The sequence below is a fragment of the Mesoplodon mirus genome, assembly GCF_964341445.2.
Source record: "Mesoplodon mirus genome assembly, chromosome: 16".
Taxonomy (NCBI): domain Eukaryota; kingdom Metazoa; phylum Chordata; class Mammalia; order Artiodactyla; family Ziphiidae; genus Mesoplodon; species Mesoplodon mirus.
Window position 1 is genome coordinate 47121592 of NC_138992.1, and position 26406 is coordinate 47147997.

The following is a 26406-nucleotide window of genomic DNA, read 5'->3' on the forward strand; positions in this document are numbered from 1 at the left end:
CCTCCACAACCCACTGAACCAACCTTAACCACTGGGGACAGACACCAAAAACAACGGGATCTATGAACCTGCAGCCTGCAAAAAGGAGACCCCAAACACAGTAAGATAAGCAAAATGAGAAGACAGAAAAACACACAGCAGATGAAGGAGGAAGATAAAAACCCACCAGACCTAACAAGTGAAGAGGAAACAGGCAGTCTACCTGAAAAAGAATTCAGAATAATGATAGTAATGATGATCCAAAATCTTGGAAATAGAATAGACAAAATGCAGGAGACATTTAACAAGGACCTAGAAGAACAAAACAGGAAACAAGCAAGGATGAACAACACAATAAATAAAATGAAAAATACTCTAGATGGGATCAATAGCAGAATAACTGATGCAGAAGAATGGGTAAGTGACCTGGAAGATAAAATAGTGGAAATAACTGCTGCAGAGCAGAATAAAGAAAAAAGAATGAAAAGAACTGAGGACAGTCTCAGAGACCTCTGGCACAACATTAAACCCACCAACATTCGAATTATAGGGGTTCCAGAAGAAGAAGAGAAAAAGAAAGCGAATGAGAAAATATTTGAAGAGATTAGAGTTGAAAACTTCCCTAATATGGGAAAGGAAATAGTTAATCAAGTCCAGGAAGCACAGAGAGTCCCATACAGAATAAATCCAAGGAGAAATACGCCAAGACACATATTAATCAAACTATCAAAAATTAAATACAAAGAAAACATATTAAAAGCAGCAAGGGAAAAACAACAAATAACACACAAGGGAATCCCCATAAGGTTAATAGTTGATCTTTCAGCAGAAACTCTGCAAGCCAGAAGGGACTGGCAGGACATATTTAAAGTGAGGAAGGAGAAAAACCTGGAACCAAGATTACACTGTCCAGCAAGGATCTCATTCAGATTTGATGGAGAAATTAAAACCTTTACAGACAAGCAAAAGCTGAGAGAGATCAGCACCACCAAACCAGCTTTACAACAAATGCTAAAGGAACTTCTCTAGGCAAGAAACACAACAGAAGGAAAAGACCTACAATAACGAACCCAAAACAATTAAGAAAATGGCAATAGGAACATACATATTGATAACTGCCTTAAATGTAAATGGACTAAATGATCCCACTAAAAGACACAGATTGGCTGAATGGATACAAAAACAAGACACATATATATGCTTTCTACAAGAGACCCACTTCAGACCTAGAGACACATACAGACTGAAAGTAAGGGGATGAAAAAAGATATTCCATGCAAATGGAAACCAAAAGAATGCTGAAGTAGCAATTCTCCTCTCAGACAATATAGACTTTAAAATAAAGACTATTAGAAGAGACAAAGAAGGACACTACATAATGTTCAAGGGATCGATCCAAGAAGAAGATATAACAATTGTAAGTATTTATGCACCCAACATAGGAGTACCTCAATACATAAGGCAAATACTAACAGCCATAAAAGGGGAAATCGACAGTAACATATTCATAGTAGGGAACTTTAACACCCCACTTTCACCAAAGGACAGATCATCCAAAATGAAAATAAATAAGGAAACACAAGCTTTAAATGATACATTAAACAAGATGGACTTAATTGATATCTATAGGACATTCCATCCAAAAACAACAGAATACACATTTTTTTTCAAGTGCTCATGGAACATTCTCCAGGATAGATCATCTCTTGGGTCACAAATCAAGCCTTGGTAAATTTAAGGAAATTGAAATCGTATCAAGTATCTTTTCCGACCACAACGCTATGAGACTAAATATCAATGACAGGAAAAGATCTGTAAAAAATACAAACACATGGAGGCTAAACAATACACTACTTAATAACGAAGTGATCACTGAAGAAATCAAAGAGGAAATCAAAAAATACCTAGAAACAAATGACAATGGAGACATGACGACCCAAAACCTATGGGATGCAGCAAAAGCAGTTCTAAGAGGGAAGCTTATAGCAATACAATCCTACCTTAAGAAACAGGAAACATCTCGAATAAACAACCTAATGTGCACCTAAAGCAATTAGAGAAAGAAGAACAAAAAACACCCAAAGTTAGCAGAAGGAAAGAAATCATAAAAATCAGATCAGAAATAAATCAAAAAGAAATGAAAGAAATGATAGCAAAGATCAATAAAACTAAAAGCTGGTTCTTTGAGAAGATAAACACAATTGATAAACCATTAGCCAGACTCATCAAGACAAAACGGGAGAACACTCAAATCAATAGAATTAGAAATGAAAAAGAAGAAGTAACAACTGACACTGCAGAAATAGAAAAGATCATGAGAGATTATTACAGGCAACTCTATGCCAATAAAATGAACACCTGGAAGAAATGGACAAATTCTTAGAAATGCACAACCTGCCAAGACAGAATCAGGAAGAAATGGAAAATGTGAACAGACCAATCACAGCACTGAAATTAAAACTGTGATTAAAAATCTTCCAACAAACAAAAGCACAGGACCAGATGGCTTCACAGGTGAATTCGATCAAACGTTTAGAGAAGAGCCAACACCTATCCTTCTCAAACTCTTCCAAAATATAGCAGAGGGAGGAACACTCCCAAACTCATTCTATGAGGCCACCATCACCATGATACCAAAACCAGACAAGGATGTCACAGAGAAAGAAAACTACAGGCCAATATCACTGATGAACATAGATGCAAAAATCCTCAACAAAATACTAGCAAACAGAATCCAACAGCACATTAAAAGGATCATACACCATGATCAAGTGGGGTTTATTCCAGGAATTCAAGGATTCTTCAATATATGCAAATCAATCAATGTGATACACCATATTAACAAATTGAAGGAGAAAAACCATATGATCATCTCAATAGATGCAGAGAAAGCTTTCGACAAAATTCAACACCTGTTTATGATAAAAACCCTGCAGGAAGTAGGCATAGAGGGAACTTTCCTCAACATAATAAAGGCCATATATGACAAACCAACAGCCAACATCGTCCTCAATGGTGAAAAACTCAAACTATATCCAGTAAGATCAGGAACAAGACAAGGTTTCCCACTCTCACCACTCTTATTCAACATAGTTTTGGAAGTTTTAGCCACTGCAATTAGAGAAGAAAAGGAAATAAAAGGCACCTAAATCGGAAAAGAAGAAGTAAAGCTGTCACTGTTTGCAGACGACATGATACTATACAGAGAGAATTCTAATGATGCTACCAGAAAACTACTAGAGCTAATCAATGAATTTGGTAAGGTTGCAGGATACAAAATTAATGCACAGAAATCTCTGGCATTCCTATACACTAATGATGAAAAATCTGAAAGTGAAATCAAGAAAACACTCCTATTTACCATTGCAACAAAAGGAATAAAATATCTAGGAATAAACCTACCTAAGGAGACAAAAGACCTGTATGCAGAAAATTATGACACTAATGAAAGAAATTCAAGATGATACAAATAGATGGAGAGATATACCATGTTCTTGGATTGGAAGTATCAACATTGTGAAAATGACTCTACTACCCAAAGCAATCTACAGATTCAATGCAATCCCTATCAAGCTACCACTGGCATTTTTCACAGAACTAGAACAAAAAATTTCACAATTTGTATGGAAACACATAAGACCCCGAATAGCCAAAGCAATCTTGAGAACGAAAAACAGAGCTGGAGCAATCAGGCTCCCTGACTTCAGACTATACTACAAAGCTAAAGTAATCAAGACAGTATGGTATTGGCACTAAACCAGACATATAGATCAATGGAACAGAATAGAAAGCCCAGAGATAACCCACGCACATATGGTCACCTTATCTTTGATAAAGGAGGCAGGAACGTACAGTGGAGAATTGACAGCCTCTTCAATAAGTGGTGCTGGGAAAACGGGACAGGTACGTGTCAAGGTATGAGATTAGATCACTCCCTAACACCATACACAAAAATAAGCTCAAAATGGATTAAAGACCTAAATGTAAGGCCAGAAACTATCAAACTCTTAGAGGAAAACATAGGCAGAACACTCTATGACATAAATCACAGCAAGATCCTTTTGGACCCACCTCCTAGAGAAATGGAAATAAAAACAAAAATAAAGAAATGGGGCCTAATGAAACTTAAAAGCTTTTGCACAGCAAGGGAAACCATAAAGAAGACCAAAAGACAACCCTCAGAATGGGAGAAAATATTTGCAAATGAAGCAACTGACAAAGGATTAATCTCCAAAATTTACAAGCAGCTCATGCAGCTCAATAAGAAGAAAACAAACAACCCAATCCAAAAATGGGCAGAAGACCTAAATAGGCATTTCTCCAACGCAGATATACAGACTGCCAACAAACACATGAAAGAATGCTCAACATCATTAATCATTAGAGAAATGCAAATCAAAACTACAATGAGACATCATCTCACACCAGTCAGAATGGCCATCATCAAAAAATCTAAAAACAGTAAATGTTGGAGAGGGTGTGGAGAAAAGGGAACACTCTTGCACTGCTGGTGGGAATGTGAATTGGTACAGCCACTATGGAGAACTGTATGGAGGTTCCTTAAAAAACTACAAATAGAACTACCATATGATCCAGCAATCCCACTACTGGGCATATACCCTGAGTAAACCATAATTCAAAAAGAGACATGTACCAAAATGTTCATTGCAGCTCTATTTACAATAGCCCAGAGATGGAAACAACCTAAGTGTCCATCATCGGATGAATGGATAAAGATGTGGCACATATATACAATGGAATATTACTCAGCGATAAAAAGAAACAAAATTGAGCTATTTGTAATGAGGTGGATGGACCTAGAGTCTGTCATACAGAGTGAAGTAAGTCAGAAAGAGAAAGACAAATACTGTATGCCAACACATGTATATGGAATTTAAGAAAAACAGTGTCATGAAGAACCTAGGGGTAAGACAGGAATAAGGACACTGACCTACTAGAGAATGGAGTTTAGGATATGGGGAAGGGAAGGGTAAGCTTCAACAAAGCGAGAGAGTTGCATGGACATATGTACACTACCAAACGTAAAATAGATAGCTAGTGGGAAGCAGCCGCGTAACAGAGGGAGATCAGCTCGGTGCTTTGTGACCACCTAGAGGGGTGGGATAGGGAGGGTGGGAGGGAGGGAGATGCAAGAGGGAAGAGATATGGGAACATATGTATATGTATTACTGATTCACTTTGTTATAAAGCAGAAACTAACACACCATTGTAAAGCAATTGTACTCCAATTAAAAAAAAAAAAAAGAGTCACACTTAGGTGTCAAGACCCAATTGAATAAAAGAGTATGTACTGTCTCATCTTTCACTTTATTTGCCTGGTGTATTTGTGACTCTTACCCAAAGCAGAAGAATTTAGAAAACTGTTATGCAGGTTTACTAAGAGAAAGCATTTATTGTTTGATGTGCACGGAGTAATGGAAGGTTTTTTGTTTTTGTTTTTGTTTTGCGGTCTGCGGGCCTCTCACTGCTGTGGCCTCTCCCGTTGCGGATCACAGGCTCCGGACGCACAGGCTCAGCGGCCATGGCTCACGGGCCCAGCTGCTCCGCGGCATGTGGGATCTTCCCGGACCGGGGCACGAACCCGTGTCCCCTGAATCGGCAGGCGGACTCTCAACCACTGCGCCACCAGGGAAGCCCTGTCATAAGTTTTTTACAATGGAATATAACATGTTATTCTCAATATTTCTAATGTTCTTTATGCCACTGTATTAACTAAATAAAAGGGTTACTAATTTTTTAAGTCTATCTATAACTTTACAACCAACAAGAAAGTTTCTAGTGTTTTTGTCAGAAAGATTTTAAGGCCATAGAACAATAATATTTTCCCCATCGATCATCATTAAGATCAACTTTGCACAGTTCAGCTTGGATGATTATTTTTGTAGTTCCACAGTGAGGACAGCCTGTACTTTATTTACTCTATATTTTATTTCTCATATATACCTGGGTTCCTACGCTGCTTTAATAATATACTGATGTACTCTTATAGCTTATTAGATTTTTTTTAAACTACTGAAATTTGGAGTGTTTTGATATTGGATACAGACATTTCTTACCTCATTCCAACTTTCCCCTACTTTAAAAAATCTGCTTTATGGTGATAAATCCTCCTTGATCACAATGACTTTTTAAATATATGTTGCTGGAATCTATTTGCTAATATGAGGTAGAACTTAAGATCTTAAAAGAAATGTGCTTCTACTTACTTGTTAGGTAAATTTTCCATATCTCATTTTTGTATTAGGACTCTTCTAGCTTTTTTAATACATTGGAAAATAACTGATGTCTTTCTAAGGTGTATATCTTTGATTATATTTTCTAATTTCATAAAGCTACTTGTATTCTCTACTCAAAATAGGAGTAAATATTGGCTGTATATAACTTATCAATAATCAGCCATTTTGTCCAGATTTTCAAATGTGTTGGTAAAAAGCTACCATAGTATTCTTTTGTAATTAAAAAAAATTCTGTTTTATAACTAGTCCCATCTCTATCATATTTGCCAAATATTGCTTATTTTACTGTTCTTTCTAAAGGACAAGGTTTTGGTTTTACTTGTCAAGTTGTCTGCTTTTCTTCTCTATTTTTGACTTTTCTCTTGATGAATTTTGTCCTTCCACTCTTTTGCATTTACCTTGTTCTTTTTCTATGACTACTGTCCAATTCCTGTAGCTTCAAGAGCCATTTTCAACATCTCAACCAGTTCTGCTGGCTGTGTCATGGCCACTTCATCATACGCTATTAAAGCTTCATCTCCTACACTGGGTGAAGATTCAGCAGCCTTATTTTGCTTTCAAAATTGTTCTATGGCCTTGGATCCTTCTTCTTCTCCTAAATTACCAGTATCATCAGGGAAAATTCTAGTGGTCCTCACGCTGCTTACAAGGCTTGCCTTTCCTCCCGTTTCATAATAAAAGAAAAAACATTTCCACCCTTTTTTGATATTGATGGAAAATTTAGCAACACTTCCTTGCACTGTATTCAAATCCCAAAATATAAGCAAGCCTGCATGCATACAGGTTCACTGAAATGTCATAATTTTAAACTATGTATGACCATGAACAATGTCTTTTCCAAATACTCCACGCTCCCCCTTTCTTCCTAGGTGTTTGGAGTTTTTCATTCCTACAACATCTTTTACACATGGTCAATTTGTGTCATAAGCTCTTTCTCCCTCCCACTTCTGAGTCTATATCCAAAGGAAACATCAGCATTATTTGAAGAGATATCTGTACTCCCATGTTCATTGTAGCATTATTCACAAGAGCCAACGTATGGAAACAACCTAAGTGTTCACAGTAGATTAATGGATAAAGGAAATATGGTATATATATGCAATGGAATGTTATTCAACCTTAAGAAAGAAGGAAATCCTATCATTTAAGACAACATGGATAAAACTGGAGGACACTGTGCTAACTGAAATAAGACAAGGACAAACAGTGCATGATGTCACTTATATGTGGAGTCTAAAAAAATAACTAAGTAAATCAACTCTTCCTTCCCTGGACATTTTCCTCAGCAGAATCTAGCAGCCTCTACTATGAGTCTCATCTTTTTTTTACTGTTTGTACCATATCACAACCTCAGGGCACCTATGTATTTACGGATGTATATCTTGATTATAGTGCACAGTTGTTCGTTGTCTTTGTAATTCATTCCTTCCACTTCTGGCATCAGAACCTCATTTTTCCTTTGGAGAAGTCCTTGTGATTCAGGTAGGCTGTGTGTCTGCTCCCTAGGCTGTGTGACTTGGGCCTGGCTAGACACAGTGTTTTACATATACTCCATATGTCTTATGTATTTGTCTCTGTTTTCCATCCTTTCCCTCAAAATTTCAGTGTAGTTATTTTTTAATTAACATTTGTAATACTTTCTTTTGTTTGACTAAGGTACTGTTCAACTGATCTTCTGAGTGCTTAATTTCAGCTTTTTTAATTCTACAATTTTCCTTTGGTTGCATTTCACAGATAATTTTTGCTTAAATTGTATAGGTTGTCCTTTTTTTATACATTAATCATAATTTTAAATAATAGTTTCATTGAGATATAATTTACTTTCCATTTTAGTTAAAGTGTACAATTTAATGTGTTACGCATCTACCACCACAATCAATTGTAAAAGTTTCATCCACCCCCCAAAGAAAAAGAATCTATAAGTCACTCACTCCCCCACTTCTCCAAACCCTAGGCAGTCACTAATATACTTTGTCTCTACAGATCTGCCTAGTCTGGACATTGTATACAAATGGAATCATACAATTACTTAGTATGTTTTCAAGGTTTATCCATGTGTAGCATGTATCAGTACTTGATTTCTTTTTATGGCTGAATAATATTCCATGGTGTGGATATTACTGTGTTTCATTGATCATTCACACTAAATGGTCATTTGGGTTATTTCCACTTTGGGGCTCTTATGAATAATGCTGTTGTGGTTGGATTTACATGCAAGTTTTGTATGCAGGTCTAGATTTGTGTTTTAAATTAATAGACTATTTTGGAGCTGTTTCTGGTTTACAGAAAAATTAAGCAGAAAGGACAGAGTTCTCATACTTCCATACCTCTCAACCCAGTTTCCCCTATTATTAACAGCTTACATTAGCGTAATACATTTGTTATAGTTAATGAACCAATATTGATACATTATTACTAACTAATGTCCATGCTTTACTTGAGATTTCACTCTTTGTTTTGTACATTATATGATTTTTTTTGGGGGGGGGTGTATGCGGGCCTCTCACTGTTGTGGCCTCTCCTCTTGCGGATCACAGGTTCCGGATGCGCAGGCTCAGTGGCCATGGCTCACGGGCCCAGCCGCTCCGCGGCATGTGGGATCTTCCCGGACCGGGGCACGAACCCGTGTCCCGTGCTTCGGTAGGCGGACTCTCAACCACTGCGCCACCAGGGAAGCCTTACTGCCTCATTTTATTTGTGACCCTTCAGTGTTCCATTATATGAATATGCCACAGTACACATAGCTTATCCAATCTTGCATAAAAGGTATGTCCAGTTTTTCCGTTACAAATAGTACTCTGATATATATCCTTACCTATATCTCTGACTATTTCTTTTGGTTAAATTTGTAGAAAGAGAGTTGTTGGATCAAAAGGGTATAGACATTTTAAAGACTTTTCTTACAGAATCTTGGCTTAATCTGATAGGAGAATAACCACATTTTGTTTTAATTGTATTCATTTGATTTACTGGTGAGGTTTACTGGCTGTTTGTATTAATTTGGCTAGTTGGTTAATTACACCGTGTGTCCATTCTTCTGTAGTGAGAGTTTGTAAGGGTTGTATCATATCTTGTCAGATTCATACGACTGACTTGGTATTTCTGTATGTCATGGGGTCTTGAAAGACTCCAGTTATTTTACTGTGATGGTCCACTCAACACTAAAATAAATGACTCATGATAGTTTCCTTTCATGTAATATTTTTTAATACCTGTGCTTTTGCGATGATCCCTTTTGTTTAAATGAGTAGGCTGTTTAGCCCCACAACTACTAGAGTTCATGATCATTTGTTCTGGTTTTTGTCTGATGTTTTACTGCGAGAGTTCTTGACCATCATACTTTCATGATAGGTTTTTAGTATATATTGTCTATTCACACATTGTTTGAATTTGTTATTATTTGTATCCTAGAAAACGGTACTTTTGGGCTTCCCTGGTGGCACAGTGCTTGAGGGTCTGCCTGCCGATGCAGGGGACATGGGTTCGTGACCCGGTCCAGGAAGATTCCACATGCCGCGGAGCGGCTGGGCCCATGAGCCATGGCCGCTGAGCCTGCGCGTCCGGAGCCTGTGCTCCGCAACGGGAGAGGCCACAACAATGAGAGGCCCACGTACCGCAAAAAAAAAAAAAAAAAAAAAAAAAAAAAGCAGTACTTTTCTAATGTTGTACGTCCCTTATGTTTTTAGCAGATAATGTACTAATTAAATGAGTTATACTTGTAAATTGTTCTTATCTTTACTCAGAATAGAGGTGAACCTAGATACTAAGCCTACTTCCACCAAGAGCATTGCTTCCTTCTTGTGCAACCTCTGAATTCTTGCAAGGAGTACTTTATTCATTTGTCAGTTTCATGAGTAATTTTTTTAATACGTATTATGTGCCAGATACGGGTTTAGGCACTAGGGATAAAGCAGTGAAGCAGACACACAAAAGTCTTGCCCTCATGGAGCTTAAATTCTAGTGAAGGAGTTCAGATAGAAATGAGTAAACAGATAAGTAATATAATTTTAGAGAGTAGGAAGTGCAAAAATATCTTAATGTAAAGAGAGTGAGCGGGGGCAGGTAGGACTCCATTGGACTGCATTGTTAGGGGACAGCTTCACTGGAGAAGTGGCATTTGAATGGAAACCTGAATGAAGAGAGGAGCAAGCCATGGAAGATCTGGGGTAAGCACATTCCAGGACAAGGAGGCCATGAGTATGCGGGCATGTAGGTGGGTGGAGCATTTAACGAAAAGCAAGGAGGCCAACATGGCCAGAGTACTGAGTGAAGAAGATGTGGTATGACATGAGGTGAAGGAGCTAGCCAGCAGTCTGATCTTGTAAAGTCTTTAAGGCCAGAGTAAAGATTTGGATTATTCTAAATGAGTAGAGGGTTTTGAACTGGAAAAAGTCATGATCCAAATAGTATCTGAATAAGGTGACCTGGTATAGAGAATGGACTTGGGAGGATAAAGAAGAGGAACAGGGAGACCAGTTAGGAGACTATCACAGTGGTCCAAATAAGAGATGTTTATGGCTTAGCTTAGGCTGGAAGTTTGGAGCAAGTGAAAAGTGGCTGAATTCAGGATGTGTTTTGAGGGTGTAGCTAACAAGGCTTGCCGATAGATTAGATGTGGGTTATGAAGGGAATAGTAACAAGGAGACAAGTCGTTGATAATTATGTGTGCAACTGGGTGGTATCACTTAGAAAAAGGGGGCTGATGAGAGGAGTAGCTTTTGAGGGAATATCAGGACTTTGGTTTGTTATCTTAGATGCCCTTTAGGTATCTAAGTGTCTGGAGAGTGCTCAGACTGTACTTTCTATCCAAAGGTATCCAAAGCCACTTTAGATGCAAAATGTTTAAAGTTGACCTTTGCTGCTGCCAAAATAGTAGCCACTGGAGGCAGTCTGCAAGATGGCATCTTAGGTTTCTGAGCAAGAAATTAGAATACACAAAGGGGGAAATAAGTGTATAATTACATAATATAGATTTCATATTTACAATTTATGGGAAGAGCAATAATCAGTTGACTTTTGGTTTTAAATGGAAATAGCCACTCATTGGGAAATAATTACTCTAATTTCAATGCATTTTACTTTAGATCATTGTGTGATGAAAGCAGTTATTAAAAACATTCTCCAGGTGGAAGGATTACCAAGTCAAGGGTATATAACATGTTTCAGTTCTCTCGGAAGAATTTCTCTTTAATGGCTTGTTTTTCTTTCTTTCTTAAAAGAAAATTATCAAGGTACTTTCTGCCATCTTAAAAATAAGTTTTTAGTCAAATCAAATGGCTTTTCTGTTTTTGAAAATGTTGTGTGATGCTTTAATTTAGCTTCACAGAAATGCAGATTGAAAACCTTTTATTAACTTAAAGTATCTTAATTTCCAATGAAGATCAAACCCTCATAAATTACCTGTAACTTAAATGGCATATTTGTCATTTCTGTCTCAGTAACAGTGGATAACTTCTCCATCGTAAAGGAACCATCCAAAGCTGCTAGACAGAAAAAGAGAACTATAATTTTGGGAAGTGATCGAAAAGGAAAAGTTACTATTAGAGTTGGTAACTCTTTCTGAACTTATACCCCTTATGTTTTCTGATGTGCTAAAATTAAAACAGCCAATGTAAACCACATGCATATTAGGAAGTCTATGATTATTTTGATACTTATGAGAATTTATAGAATATAGATATAATAAATGAATTTAAAGAGATGTTAATATTAACCAACATTATCGTTTGGATCTCATAAAAACTTCGTTATTTTGAAAACATTTCCTGGTTGATAATTACTTCTAATACTTTGCAATTGAAATTTGGGGTGCACTTTGATGATAATTTTAGTAGTGGTGCATTTGAGGAATGACGTTTTTTAATGCAGAATTACGTTTTGCGCTATAAGAAACAAAATTTCTTCTCAGTTCCAACCGTCCCATTGTTTCCTGCTTCTTTTTTAGAAATGCTTACCTAAATTTTTGAATCAGGTAATATTTTGTTTCTCTGAATGATAAAAAAACTTGAAATATGTATTATCCTTATAAAAGACTTCTACAGACAAGTTTATTTACCTAGATTGAACATTTTCTAAATGTTTACTGTAATGTATATTTAATTTTCCAAATGGTAGTTAACCCAGGATTTTACAACTAAGCCTATTATTTTTGTTATGAAATGTAATTGTAATAAAAAGCTTTTAAAACCCTTTAACAATCAGTGGTGTAAGTTTCACATTCTCCTGAATATATAAATTTCCTCTAATTCACTTCCACTGATAGCGTTTGTATTGTTTCTAAGAGACCTTAACTTTTTATTTTCTGGAACATATTAGCGTTTGTCACAAATAGTTTTTTTTTTTGTTGGTGATAAGAATGAATAGCAGGAGCAGCATTTGTGAAACCAAATCTAATATGAAACTGGCTCTTTCTTGTGAGTAAATTTGAATTTTGAAACAGCAAAACAATAAGGTTTAATATAAAGCAAAGTAAATTTTTTATGTTTATGATCTGCCAATTTCCCAGAAAGAGTTTTGTGGTGACTTTAGTTATATATCAGATACATTAAAATCACCAATGGACAACACATCTTTTATTCAGGTGCCCTCTGAAAGTTTTAAAAATTTGTTGACTTACTATCACCGAATGGTCCACTTTAAAATGGTTAAAACGATAAATTTTCTGTTTTGTGTAGTTTACCACAATTTTTAAAAAATGTGTTGTTTGAAGATTTTGAGGTTTCATAAAGGTATTGTATTAGCATAAAAATGAAAAATTTAAAAGACCACCTCTAATCCCATTATCCTATCAAGCAATATTTACATTTTTATTTTCTCTTCCTGCTGTCTATAAACATAATTCGACATAGCTTCAATATAATTTGCCATTCTTTGCCATTTCATACTAAATTTAAATTATATGATTCATAGTTATACTTTTTAACATTGAATTCACAAGGTTTTAATTGAGTTGGTCAATTTTTTAAATTGGTGAAAAATTGGAAATAACCTAAAATAAACTATTGTAAACATCTTCAAAAATACAGCTTTTTTTTTTTCTACTTAAAGTTGTATGTTTTTGATTCTCTATTAATCAACTTGCTTGGACAATAGTGTATTAAATAGAAGTTGTTAAGAGTGTTTATGAAGTCAAAAAAAAGCTTATGATCGTCGGCCAATTGTTATTTCAAGAGAGTGATATTTTAATAATCAAATAGTACATACTAAGAAGTTAAGATTTGTGATATCACACTAATTAGATATTATTATTAAAAATTTATATCATATGTAAAGTATTCTTAAAATAGCTAAGTTGACTTTTGCTATGACATTAGAAATGGAAATATATATAAATAAAGCATGTATATGTAAAACATATTAGGAATTCTGTAAAATTAGTACCTGGTGGTATATAATAGGGCATCATGGAATGAGAAGAAAACAGTTAAACTTTTTTTTTATTTAACATGTTTAAATAAAGTGGAAATGTAACTGAAGTATACAAGCTCACTGAGCTATTTTAAGAGTAATTTTATTTCTTGGGCTTTTTTTTTGTATTTGCCTCAGTTATTTGGAGACATAGAGGTAAGCCAAATCAGTATCTGGGTATATACCTAGATCCAGGTGAGTATAGGGGTGAAATAATGGTGTGAATTGTGTCACATTTATATTGTAATTATGTGTAAAAAAGGATGGGAACTTTTATTAGAAATTTTTTTATCTCCTAACAAGAAAAGTGCTATAAAAAAAATTTTAATACAAATGTATTTGCATTAGTTTCTGAAAGTAAAGGAAGGGTATACACATACAAACCACATACATACAAACATTTTTTTGATGGTAATTAAGTTAAAAAACACAATAAAGTAGCACAAAATGAACTGAGCTCCTATATATTTTTAAGAGGCCTGTAAATCACACAGGATCGTGTGGTGATTATCAATAAGCTACACTCTATGAAATATTTGTCCTATATTACCACATACACTCCATTTTACCCTGCATCCTATTGCTGCTAAAATATAGTAGAAAGCAGCAGCATAGCACAAGGAGATCAGCTCGGTGCTTTGCTATGACCTAGAGGGGTAGGATAGGGAGGGTGGGAGGGAGGCTCAAGAGGGAGGGGATATGGGGACATGTGTATGCATATGGCTGATTCGCTTTGTTGTGTAACAGAAACTAACAAAATTGTGAAGCAATTTTACTCCAATAAAGATCTATTAAAATAAATACAATAATATAAAATATAGTAGATTTGAAAGATAAATGTAACCATTTTAACCTATGATGTTTGTTTTCAGTAAATTCAAATTAAATATTTAAATGTGAATTTTAATATATGGCTTGTTCTAAATAAAATGTTAGCACGTAGGTTTAGTTTTTGCAACCAGATATTTCATATAAAGATACTTGCCTCTTTACTACTGAAATATAGGATAAGTCTCCACATTTCACTCTTTCATCCAGTGGGTTTCATCTGTTTTTTTTTTGTGTTTTCTATATGAAATCAAAGGAGCAGTGAAGGTTGACAGGCTTATAGGAGGGTAACATTGACTCACCTACCACCCAGCAACTTGTAGCCATAAAAGTTTTATTGTTTTTACATAGAAAAATTCATTTTAAATTTAAATTTTGGTCTACTTCTGAAGATTCTGTTTGGCAGAAGTCATGGGTGTGTCTGTGTTTCTGTGTCCTTGAGATTCAGAAATGCCAAAGGTGTTCTAAGATCCAGTAAACTTGAGTGTTTCTGCATAATACATAAAATGTATCATACTTTGGGATTATTTTAAAAATTTACTTTTGCATTTCTGCACATCTCAATACTTTTATTTTAGTTAAAATAACTTGTTACTGTAGAGAACTTATATTTTTTTAAAATGCTGGCTTATGTAAAACCTTTGTGCAAAACGATCCTCTTTTTAATGTCCTTGGCATCATTGTCAAGTGCATGTTTGATTCCTTTCAAAGTGTACACGTGTGACAGTTGCTCTGTAGACTTTGGTGCATCTTGATTCCTTCTTTTCATGCTTTGTCAAGCATGGGCTTGGCCACAAAGCAACCTGTAAGTAATGGAAGGAAACACTCTGATGGTAAAGAATGTTATGGTCCTGAACCTCTACCACCTGGTGTGTCTGGTTTCCAGCCATGGCATACGGCAGAATATGCAAAAAGCAACAGGTTTGCATTCCCTGTCTTTTTCAGTCATTTAGAGTTCTTTATTTTGGAACTTCTATTATGTGGGTGGTCTCTGGTGCTTTCTATAGAGGGAAAAAGGTAACTGACACATGGTTTCTGCCTAATGAGCCCTCTAAGGAAGAAAAACAAACAGTAATGGGGAGTTTCAAGTTGTTTCTCAAGTGTCACAACAGAGGTAACCCCGTGGGAGTCTTGAGGAGACTAAAATTATCACCAATTGTACATGTGAGAAAAGTTTCATTAAAGGCAGGTGTAGTTGAGCGAAGCCCTACAGCACAGAAGTAGGAATCTGGATATGTGCAAATGGGAAAAAAGACATTTTAGGCATGGGAAATAGTTTAATGCAGAATGGATGAGAAATACGCATTAGACCTATTCTAAATCAACTGGCTTATTAACTCAGCATTTCAGATTTAGTGAGTCAAACTAGCTTTACCTGATTTCTTATCCAGCGGATAGCTGTTCATAGTAATTTTTGTCACAGAACAGTAAATAAAATGGTTCAACTATAGCTTTAGGCTTCCTAAGTGAAATAGATGGCTCTAGATGATCTTCAAGTGACTTACTTGGTAGTATTCACGAAATTGGGGATTAACAATTGCTTAAGAAAAGAAAGAGAATTGATTTATATAGTACTTGAAGTAGTTACTGTGTAAAATATCTGTTCAGTTGCTCATGTTAAATGGATGTTTATAATCTCCGTTGGACAACCGACTACTTTTTTGCAAATGGTAATGTGAATTGCTGTTGCATAAACTATAGTGTTGAATCCCCAGTCTTTGCACTTGAGTTTAACAGCTCTGTGGTTTCCTATCTTCTTCTTGAGACACTTAATCTCAGGTCCATCCTCGTCACACAGGGTGGTAAATTAGAGAACGATTGATATCACCATTTAAAGAAGTGAGATTGAAATCTCAACCATCCTGGACATAGGAACTGAAGGGGCCTCTCAGCAGTTCAGAGAGTTATTACCAAGCCAGTCGGCTGAATTCTGTTTCGTTTTCTCAGTAGCAGAGCCCTCCAGGTCCTTGTTTTGAGCTTATTTTTTTTTAAATTAGTTTCTGCTTTATAACAAAGTGAATCAATCATACATATACATCTGTTCCCATATCCCTTCCCTCCTGCGTCTCCCTCCCTCCCACCCTCCCCATCCCACCCCTCCAGGCGGTCACAAAGCACCGAGCTGATCTCCCTGTGCTCTGCGGCTGCTTCCCACTAGCTAGCTATTTTACGTTTGGTAGTGTATATATGTCCATGCCTCTCTTTTGCTTTGTCACAGCTTACCATTCCCCTTCCCCATATCCTCAAGTCCATTCTCAAGTAGGTCTGTGTCTTTATTCCTGTTTTACCCCTAGGTTCTTCATGACATTTTTTTTTTAATCCATATATATGTGTTAGCATATGGTATTTGTCTTTCTCTTTCTGACTTACTTCACTCTGTATGAGACTCTAGGTCTATCCACCTCATTACAAATAGTTCAGTTTCGTTTCTTTTTATGGGTGAGTAATATTCCATTGTATATATGTGCCACATCTTCTTTATCCATTCATCCGATGATGGACACTTAGGTTGTTTCCATCTCCGGGCTATTGTGAATAGAGCTGCAATGAACATTTTGGTACATGTCTCTTTTTGAATTATGGTTTTCTCAGGGTATATGCCCAGTAGTGGGATTGCTGGGTCATATGGTAGTTCTATTTTTAGTTTTTTAAGGAACCTCCAGACTGTTCCCCATAGTGGCTGTACCAATTCACATTCCCACCAGCAGTGCAAGAGTGTTCCCTTTTCTCCACACCCTCTCCAGCATTTATTGTTTCTAGATTTCTTGATGATGGCCATTCTGACTGGTGTGAGATGATATCTCATTGTAGTTTTGATTTGCATTTCTCTAATGATTAATGATGTTGAGCATTCTTTCATGTATTTAGAGAAAGAACAAAAAACCCCCAAAGTTAGCAGAAGGAAAGAAATCATAAAGACCAGATCAGAAATAAATGAAAAAGAAATGAAGGAAACGATAGCAAAGGTCAATAAAACTAAAAGCTGGTTCTTTGAGAAGATAAACAAAATTGATAAACCATTAGCCAGACTCATCAAGAAAAAAAGGGAGAAGACTCAAATCAATAGAATTAAAATTGAAAAAGGAGAAGTAACAACTGAGCTTATTTATTTTTATACACAACTCTGTATGGATGCTGTACATAATACTAAATAGTTGTATTAACTGGGGTTAACTGGTGATGTATTTACATGAAGATCTAACTTTGTGTTGTTGATATCTTTTTAGGGGCTTTGCATTCATCAAAGCTTGTGATGTATGCAATCAGTTGCTGGTGTTTAGCTATCATATTTATGATATATAGGGCTTGAATTGGGAAAGGTGGGTGGTCATTCTTCTTGCTTTTTAAACTGACAGAGCCTTACAAGAAGCATTTCCTTCTCTGAAATAAATCCATGTAAAACATGTTTGGTCGCTCTTCCAATGCAACTGTGTAGTTGTGTGGATTTGGCACACAACTGGCAGCCTTGTGGTTATGTCTGTAAACAAGGAAGCCTGTTTCCCAGTCTGCAAATCAGCTGTTACCCAGTGAAACGAACTTGAATGCCATTTCTGACCCCTCACAGGGAGCTGTCATACTCAAGAATGTTCACGTTTTCAAGAAACGTTGTTTGTGGGCTATGTACAAATTCCTGATCTGAAAGCCAATATAAAGCAACATCTCCCAAACCTCTGCTCTCTCACCAAGGCCACACACATTCCCTCGCTTATGGCCTCATGACAAGCTAACACTGTCAGTATCAGATTCTCCTTCCCAGTGGTTCTGGGAGACTGCATAGTTGCTCTGTGAAAGGCACCACTGCTGAGGTTGAGAGAAGAGCATCTTGGGTGTCAGTCCTGCCCTTGCATGCCCAGAGACAGGGGTGTGCACCTCGTTCTCCTCTTAGGTTTTTCCTATGCTGCAGGGTTTGCTGCTTGTTGTCAAAATGATGTCCTAGTGACTTGTCTTCTGCATAGTTACGTAATCCCAGCACACTTCTTTATGATCTGTAGACTTTTATGGGGTTGTGGCCAGGTCAGTTTTAAATGTTTGGAAATGTCCAATTGAACAACATTGCATTGGCAGTGAAGCTTGACAGGAGAATTGTACTACTGTTACCCTGATTTTGGCTTAAGGGTTATGAGAAGATGAAATTTTTGATGACTGTTTTAGTTATGTATGTGTATGTGATTTTTGTTTTTAAATTGTAACATCTATTATACACAGCTTAGATATGTTGACTTTCTGATTATTCTTCTGATTCTTTATCAGTCCCTTTACTGATGTATTTTTCTCCAAAAAACTACATTTTCTTCCAGACTGTTTTTGTCTGATGGTGAAAAATAAAGTTTTCATTTGCAGTCTAAAGTTGATCTGAGAAAAACTGGTTACCCTGGCTCTTCACTTGGCTTCTGTGAAAGAAACTTAATAAAATAATACGGGCAATTCCCATTACTAATCCTAACCATGTACAACAGAAGTCTGTACAGCAACATAGCAAAAATAGGTTCCTGTAATTTTACTTAGTCATTGCCTGTTTTAAACTAAGGAGCAGTGAGAGTCATTTATAAATAATGATACCTCAGGTCACTTTTGTTAAATGTCCTCTAATATTTGGATACTCGGTATCTGGCTTGTGTTATCTTTTATACAATCTTGTTTTCTTTCTTTGCACTTTAGTTTAACAACTCTGTGGTTTCCTATCTTCTTCTTCAGACACTCAGGTCCATCAGAACTTCCTGTGACTGTGACAGTAGAGAGTCCTTCCTCCTCAGAAATCAAAGAGGTCGATGATTCCTCAGAAAGTGTTCAGGAAGAGCAGAGAAAATCCGTTTGAAACAAGAAGCATTGCAGGTACAAAGTTATCACTTTAAAGCTATAGAGAAGATTATTTTTCAAAGGGAAGCCTGATTGCAACACGGCACAGCTTGTGTGAGCGTTCTGTTTTCCCCTCCTATCTGCATTGTATCCCCTTGAATGGTTCCTTAAGCTTAGACCAAGGTGAATGGTGGACATTTGAACTCTAAGAAATAAAAATCAAAACATGTCGTTAGTAGTATATATTCATTTCCTTAGAACTTTAGTATATTAGATTTAGGGAGAACCTTAGTGATCATATGATAAAGAAATTGAGTTCTGAATGAATATAGTCAGCTGATTCAGTGCTCTTGTTTTACCGATGAGAAAATTGACAGTTCTAGTTGAACTCTCTTTTTATAAGAGAAAAATATGGCCTCATTTTAAATAAAAGTAAAGTTGAAAAAAGTTTTGATGTTGACATTCTCCTTTCCTAAAATAAAAAATATCAAGAAGCTACATTCTATTACCAAATAAACCTGACCTCTAATGTCATTCCATACTTTTGTTTGTATGGACAGAAAAGAAAAATTGATTTTCATAAGAAATTTTTGTGCCTCAAAAATAATATATTTATTTTCTTTCAACTTTAATGCAGAGCTGAACATTTCCAGTAAATAAAGGAACACCATTTGGGGGGACCTTATCTTTGTGCTACAAAGTCCATGTTTAATTTTTTTTTTTTTCTTTTTTTTTTTGCGGTATGCGGGCCTCTCACTGTTGCGGCCTCTCCCGTTGCGGAGCACAGGCTCCGGACGCGCAGGCCCAGCAGCCATGGCTCACGGGCCCAGCCGCTCCGCGGCATATGGGATCCTCCCAGACCGGGGCACGAACCCGTATCCCCTGCATCGGCAGGTGGACTCTCAACCACTGCGCCACCAGGGAGGCCCCCATGTTTAATTTTTAAAAATTATTTAATATGATTTTCCTTTCGTATGAAACATGAAACTTCACAGGTTTCAGAACTAATTATCCCATTATTGTAGGACTATGGGAATTACTTTTTTTTTTTTTTTTTTTTTTCTTTTTGCGGTATGCAGGCCTCTCACTGTTGTGGCCTCTCCCGTTGCGGAGCACAGGCTCCGGATGCGCAGGCCCAGCGGCCATGGCTCACGGGCCCAGCCGCTCCGCGGCATATGGGATCCTCCCAGACCGGGGCACGAACCCGTATCCCCTGCATCGGCAGGCGGACTCTCAACCACTGCGCCACCAGGGAGGCCCCGGGAATTACTTTTTGATTTTCAAAAGAGAAAGTTAGATTTTTATTTTTTTTAATGAAAATTAATGACAATGTAGAGAAATTTTAAGAAAAAACTTAGTAAATTATGAAATGTTAGAGTAGGAGAAATGTATAGTTCATGTAGTGTTACCCCCTTTCATTTCATAAATGAGCACTTACAATTTGTAGCACGTAAGTGGTTTATTAGTAAATGGCAGAGTACGATAAGACCCTAGAGCATCTAACCCGCATTCCTTGTCATTTTAGATGTGATGTGTTCATTTCCTTCACGAGTAGACCAGGAGATTGTATTTCTAAAAGCAATGATAGACACTGGGGAAGACCAATAAGTTTAAACACGGGGACCACAGAATAGCAGATTCAGAATGCATGAGAATCCTTTCAGCTCTTCTCTGTTTTGACAAGACACTACAATGATGGTATCAAAGTGTTTAAGTATATAAGCCCACAACTATCAAGAGATTTCAACAGAGTTTTGAAAGACGGAAGACAAGTGGAAGAGTGTGAAACTGAAGCAGTAGAACAGAGGAGAAGCATCACCTAGAATATGCACAGGGACCACCTGCAACTGAGGAGGATTCTGACCCCATCTGCAGAAGTAGCCCCATGTGTGGGAAGCAGTCAGCCTTGAGAGCAGGCTGCAGACGTGCCAGGCATGCCGCCGCTGCTCGAAGGGACTGTCCTTACTTGTTCCCCTCCTTGTTCCATTCCATGGGAGATAAATCACCAGGGCCCAGAGATCAGAAAAAATGTAAAATGAGACAAGCAAAGCTGTCTACCCCTGCACGTGCAGGTTATTTTGGATGATTCTGGCTTTATGGGTTTTCTCCCAGGGAAGTTAACCTTGAGCCGAGACAGTCTTTAGATGATGTAAACCACCATCTGGCAGCCTTCCTTTTTCTAGTCTATATAATCTGCAACTGTAGCGCAATACAATTTGCCTTGCAACCATCAGTTGTCTTGGTCCTTCTGACCCCATTCGTCGGTGCTACTTCAGTTCCTTACCCCTTCCCTTCTGACCCTGGGCGGTGAAATCCTCTTTCTCCGGCTGGTCCATGGCAAGTTACATCTATTTACTCTCTCATGAGCAGAATCTGAGTTGTCCAGTATTGATGCCTTTGTTTACACAGTTGCTTCTGCATAGAGTGCTATCTTTATCTCTCTACACATCTGCAGATGGTACTTGTATTCAAGGTCTAATTTAAATCTTACTTCTTTCATAGATAATTTCTTGGCCAATCTCTATTGAAATGCTATCTCTTAGCTCTGAATTATATTAGGATTTATCTTTTCATTTAGTGTCCTGCATTAACTATAACCAAACAAAAATGAGATTAAGTCTTTCACATTATTTGTAAACTGAGTCTAAAGGCACACTAAATGGCTAATTTAAGAATATTTTAGCAATCATAGTATTATTATATTGCTTACCTAGATAATTCTGTAAAGAAAATCATTCATGGATGCACATATTCTGTTATATAGTTTTATAATGAACAAATTATTTTAAAAATATTCCCCTAAAGCAGTGAGCTGATTGCTCTGTGTGGAGCAGATGCCCTGTCATTCCTTAGTCAATCTCTATTGAAATGATTTATTCCTACTCTAAACTATGGTGGACTTATCATCTCTTATTTACTCGTCTATATTAGCTATAACTGTGCAAACATGAGATTGTAAAATGAGTCTAAAGACATCTCCAAACAAACGGTTCCAAAATATTTTTAGTAACAATACTATTATCAGAATAAGTATTACTTCTTGAAAAGATTCTATGAAAGGAATAACTTACAGATATATGCATTCTGTGAACATTCATGTAATTACTTGGCTATTTTAAAGGAATTTTCCCATAGCACTGTTATGTATACTTTACCAAATTAAGTCTTATGGACCCCTGCTTGCTCCCTAGCCCTGCTGAGGCCCTCTGCCTCAGTGGGGAAGGTTCTTTCTCCATTTGAGTTCATGCAGCCAAAAGAAAACCGAAGCTGAGATTGAAGCAGCTGTATTCAATGGTCAGAGAATGGAGAAGTAGAAACTTAGTTCACAAATCAACTTCTCACCTTAATGGTGAGAGGGATTTGCTTTTAAGGAATAAGGACGATGAGGGTAGGAGTGAGACTAATGATGGTGACGCACGTGCACTGGTTTTCTGGGAAAGAAGCAGGGCTTCCCTAGAAATGGGGTACCACCCCTTTTTTGTCCTTTTTTGGTTTGTGACATCCGGTCATAGTCACCTGTAGGTGTGTCATTTAGTATACTATATAGTAAAATCAGCATAGAATGAGACTCAGGGTCTGTTGGAGGTCAGATTCGTAGCCATTTTGGTTTCAGCTGATTCTATCCGGTTTTTGTTTTTCTCTTCCTATAACTTCCTTTGTGTCCAGGCCCTGTGACTTAAAGATACATGTTAGTTCCTGTTCAAAGGAGGGATTGGTGAGTTTTGAGCAAGGGTCTGGTGACAACTCTGGTAATACACAGAGCAGATGCTCTTTCTCTAAATATTAGCCAATTGACTGGTAAATTTAATAAGGGTAAGCACTAAATTGAAAGGTAAAAGACCACTTATGCCTCATCATGATAGAAGGGATTTGGGTGTAAAAAGTATTAAAACAAAGTGGTCCTTAGTACCCCTAGCAATTCACTGAATCCCAGACCTGAAAATGGTGGTTATTCTCCATTATGTGTGAAGTGTTCCAGTTGGTTTTACTGGAAGAAAGCTGAAAATTTAGACTTTGCTCTAAACAATAAGCAAACAATAAGCAAAATAAAGCAAAAAAATCTTAGTCATCTATGTTTTGAATAGGTAATATACTTACATGTTTCAAAATTCAAGAATTACAAGAATGCATAAAGAGTTTCTCTCCTTCTCACTGCTCTTCAGCCACTTAATATCCCAACTGTGAGGCAACCAATTATACCAGTTTGTGAGACCTGCTTTAATTAAATTTATATTTCCTAAGCTGAAACAGGTCTGTATTCGCCTCATGAAATGTAGGTCAACAAGACAGTTATTGAGTAGCACCTTTGCCGGGAAGGTTCCTGGATACTCTGAGAAAGAATTATTGAGAGGGCATGCTAGGGGATATCTTAGTGATACTTAATATACTAATTCCTCCTCCCATTAAGAGTATGATGTATTCTTCCTTCTCTTGTGATCCTATTATGTGTTGGCCACTTTACTACAGTTGGTTTCATCATCCCTACTTTATATATGAGAGCACTAAGGCTCACATAAATTAATAATTTCTAATGCTCATGCCAACACTAAGTGGCAGATTTGGAGTCAGATTTGAATTGCACTTGTGGGACTCTAAAGCCTTTGTTTTTTCCACTCACTGCTTAATCAGAGAAGGAAAATTCTTGAAGTCAGATTTCAGGAAGAATGAGTGGGAAAACAGAAAAAGCCAAAACGGTTTAAAAATAGGTTTTTATATTTTAAAAAATAAAAATGTAAAACAGCTTTTACAGACATACTACCAAAATTACCCATAGCAAATTTCAGTTACAAAACAGTTACACTGTTTACACAAGGTATTTGAACAACCTAGCAGACTCATCTACTCATAAGGAGTTGGGAGATTGTTGGGGAAGGTCCACTCATTGGGCAGAAGTCAGGTTACAGAGAATAATTCACCAATCACTAAAATAAGAACATGTTACAGCACATAAACTTATTTTTCTTTTGTGATCTCAAAGAACAATGCAAACAATGCAAAATTATCCACACCAGAGCCCAAGAAGTACATGTTATTCCCACGTTATAAGTGAGGACATAAGACACCCTGTGAGTCAAATGCATAGCCCAGTCCTATGCTCAGACTACATAAACACTGCTAATGTTAACATTCTAGGTAACAAGTGGAAGAAAAAATGTGATGCAGTAAAGCCAGAGTGTTGCACTGGTCCTTATGGCTTCTTTGATGGCAGAGTTAATTTCCTACCCGATTTAGTGAAGAATTTTAGATTATGAAATTGTTAATGAGCACGAAAGGGAACTGTCTTCATTTCTTGGCCCCAAATGGCACAAAACGTAGATAAATTAAAATCTTGAGAAGCAGCATCCAAAATGGGAGGATCCATCTCCTTTAAAATACCTAATGAGTCCATCAGTGCTAGATTTCCATATATTTTAATAGTTGATTCTAAAATACATCTAGCCTCTCTAATCAACCACCACCCTTCAAAGTGGACTACATACACATACACATAATTTCCCAGTAATTGCTCCACAGAATTCAAGACCCATGGTAAATATACCCTGTATATCACTAAATCAGGATTTAGTACACAAAAGCAGGAACAATTTTTAGAGGTGTCTCAAACTTACTGTGAGATCTAGCCCATCCAAGCCTGATAGCAAGACAGCAAATAAAAGCCACAGGCAGATGAAAGTCAATAACATTAGCAGGGCTGAAGCTGAGGAATTTGTCTGCTGTTGGATACTGACAGCCTCTGGCTAATCAGGCATCTAGCATGATGTATTTTCACTTCAGATATAGGGGGAGGAGAGGAGAATGTTGCAATCATGGATGTCAACTCACTAAGAACTGAATGCAGGGCCTAGTTTAACTCCTATTGGAAGGAAAATACACAAGATTAGTGACTAGACTCACTGATTAATATATATGGTTGAAAGGTTTTTCTGGAAACAGGAACTAATCTAGCCTTCCCTTGAAATCTGGACATTGCACTAAAATTGTTCCAGGTTGGGAGAGACATTCAAAATTTTTGGTCATTTAACAGCTTTCTGATTTCAGTTTATTCTTAGCAAAAATAATACAAGTTTCCTCTAGAGACAGGCTTCCTTCCCTGTGACGGTAAGAGGTGAAACTAAATTGAGTTTGATATCTAAACTTTCATGCCTACATGTATAAACCAAAAACAACAAAAAGCCCAAACCAAAACGTCCCAGACTCTAGGGCAGTGCTGTTCAATAAAAATATAATGTGAACCACATATACAATTTGAAATTTTCTAATAGCCACTTTAAAAAAAAGTAATAGCCACCTGTGGTTAAGAGCTACCTATTGGGCAGTGCAGCCCTAGAATTCGACTTCAAAAAAAAAAAAAAAAAGCAGGGAAAAACAAAGCAAACAAAACCCAATTTCAATAAAGAGGACGTTTAGAGTTGGGCTGTGATTGCTGATTTGTGGTGTCTGGAGAAAGGAGGCCCAGGAGTAAGAAAAAAAGGAGAGGGCAGTGAAAAGCGTGATTGCTGCATCTCCAGAGAAGCCTGCTCTCCCCACCATGTTAGCCCAAGCGTTGAACGGCTGCCTAGAGGTGACGAGGTGTGCGGCCGATCCCAAGTGGTCACCATCGCTTGGGCTTCAGAGCCCGCTTGCCCGGGGTTAGAGCCAGTGGGGTGGGGAACGCAGATTTCGGGGCTCCGCGGTGGAGCCGCCGGGGCGCCCTACCTGTCCAGCAGCGGGGTGTGAACGTGCAGGTGTTTCACGGCCACCTGAACGCGCCAGTCTGCGTGGCGGGCAGAAGACACGGTGCCGGACGCGCCGTGGCTCAGGCAGCGCAAGTCGGCGAGCTTGTAGTACGGGATGGTGGGCAGGGCGCTGCAGATGGCCTCCTCGTTCATGGTAGCGGGTGGCGCGGGCACTCAGGCAGCCGGTCTATTCCGGAAGAGCCCGCCGCTCCCGCGGCTCCACCCCCTGCGCGAGCCGGGTCGGCAGGCCCTACAGCCTGCCGGACATTAGGTCACGAGGCTGTCCATTCTCCGCACAGCCCACACCAAACCGCTGCTTATCCGGAGCCGGAGCGGACTCTTCTCTTCTACAGACTGGTCAACTCTGCGGCGGCGGGGCGCACAGGGGAGGAGCTTCCTCTCTCCGACCTGGCCCTCCCAGG

The 26406-nt window shown here is 37.6% G+C and overlaps 2 protein-coding genes across 2 annotated transcripts in view; one reads left to right on the top strand and one right to left on the bottom strand.

The window, feature by feature from the left end:
* Positions 1-26137, bottom strand: part of LOC309791806 (uncharacterized protein) — a gene marked incomplete at its 5' end in the record, with an annotated part of 79553 nt that extends 53416 nt beyond the window's left edge. Inside the window, one exon of the mRNA XM_082600914.1 lies at positions 25965-26137. Coding sequence (XP_082457040.1) covers positions 25965-26137 — 173 coding nt within the window. The remainder of the gene's footprint in view (positions 1-25964) is intronic.
* LOC309791991 (uncharacterized protein) overlaps positions 1-26406 on the top strand; it is a gene marked incomplete at its 5' end in the record, with an annotated part of 232021 nt that overhangs the window by 182887 nt on the left and 22728 nt on the right. The window lies entirely within an intron of this gene.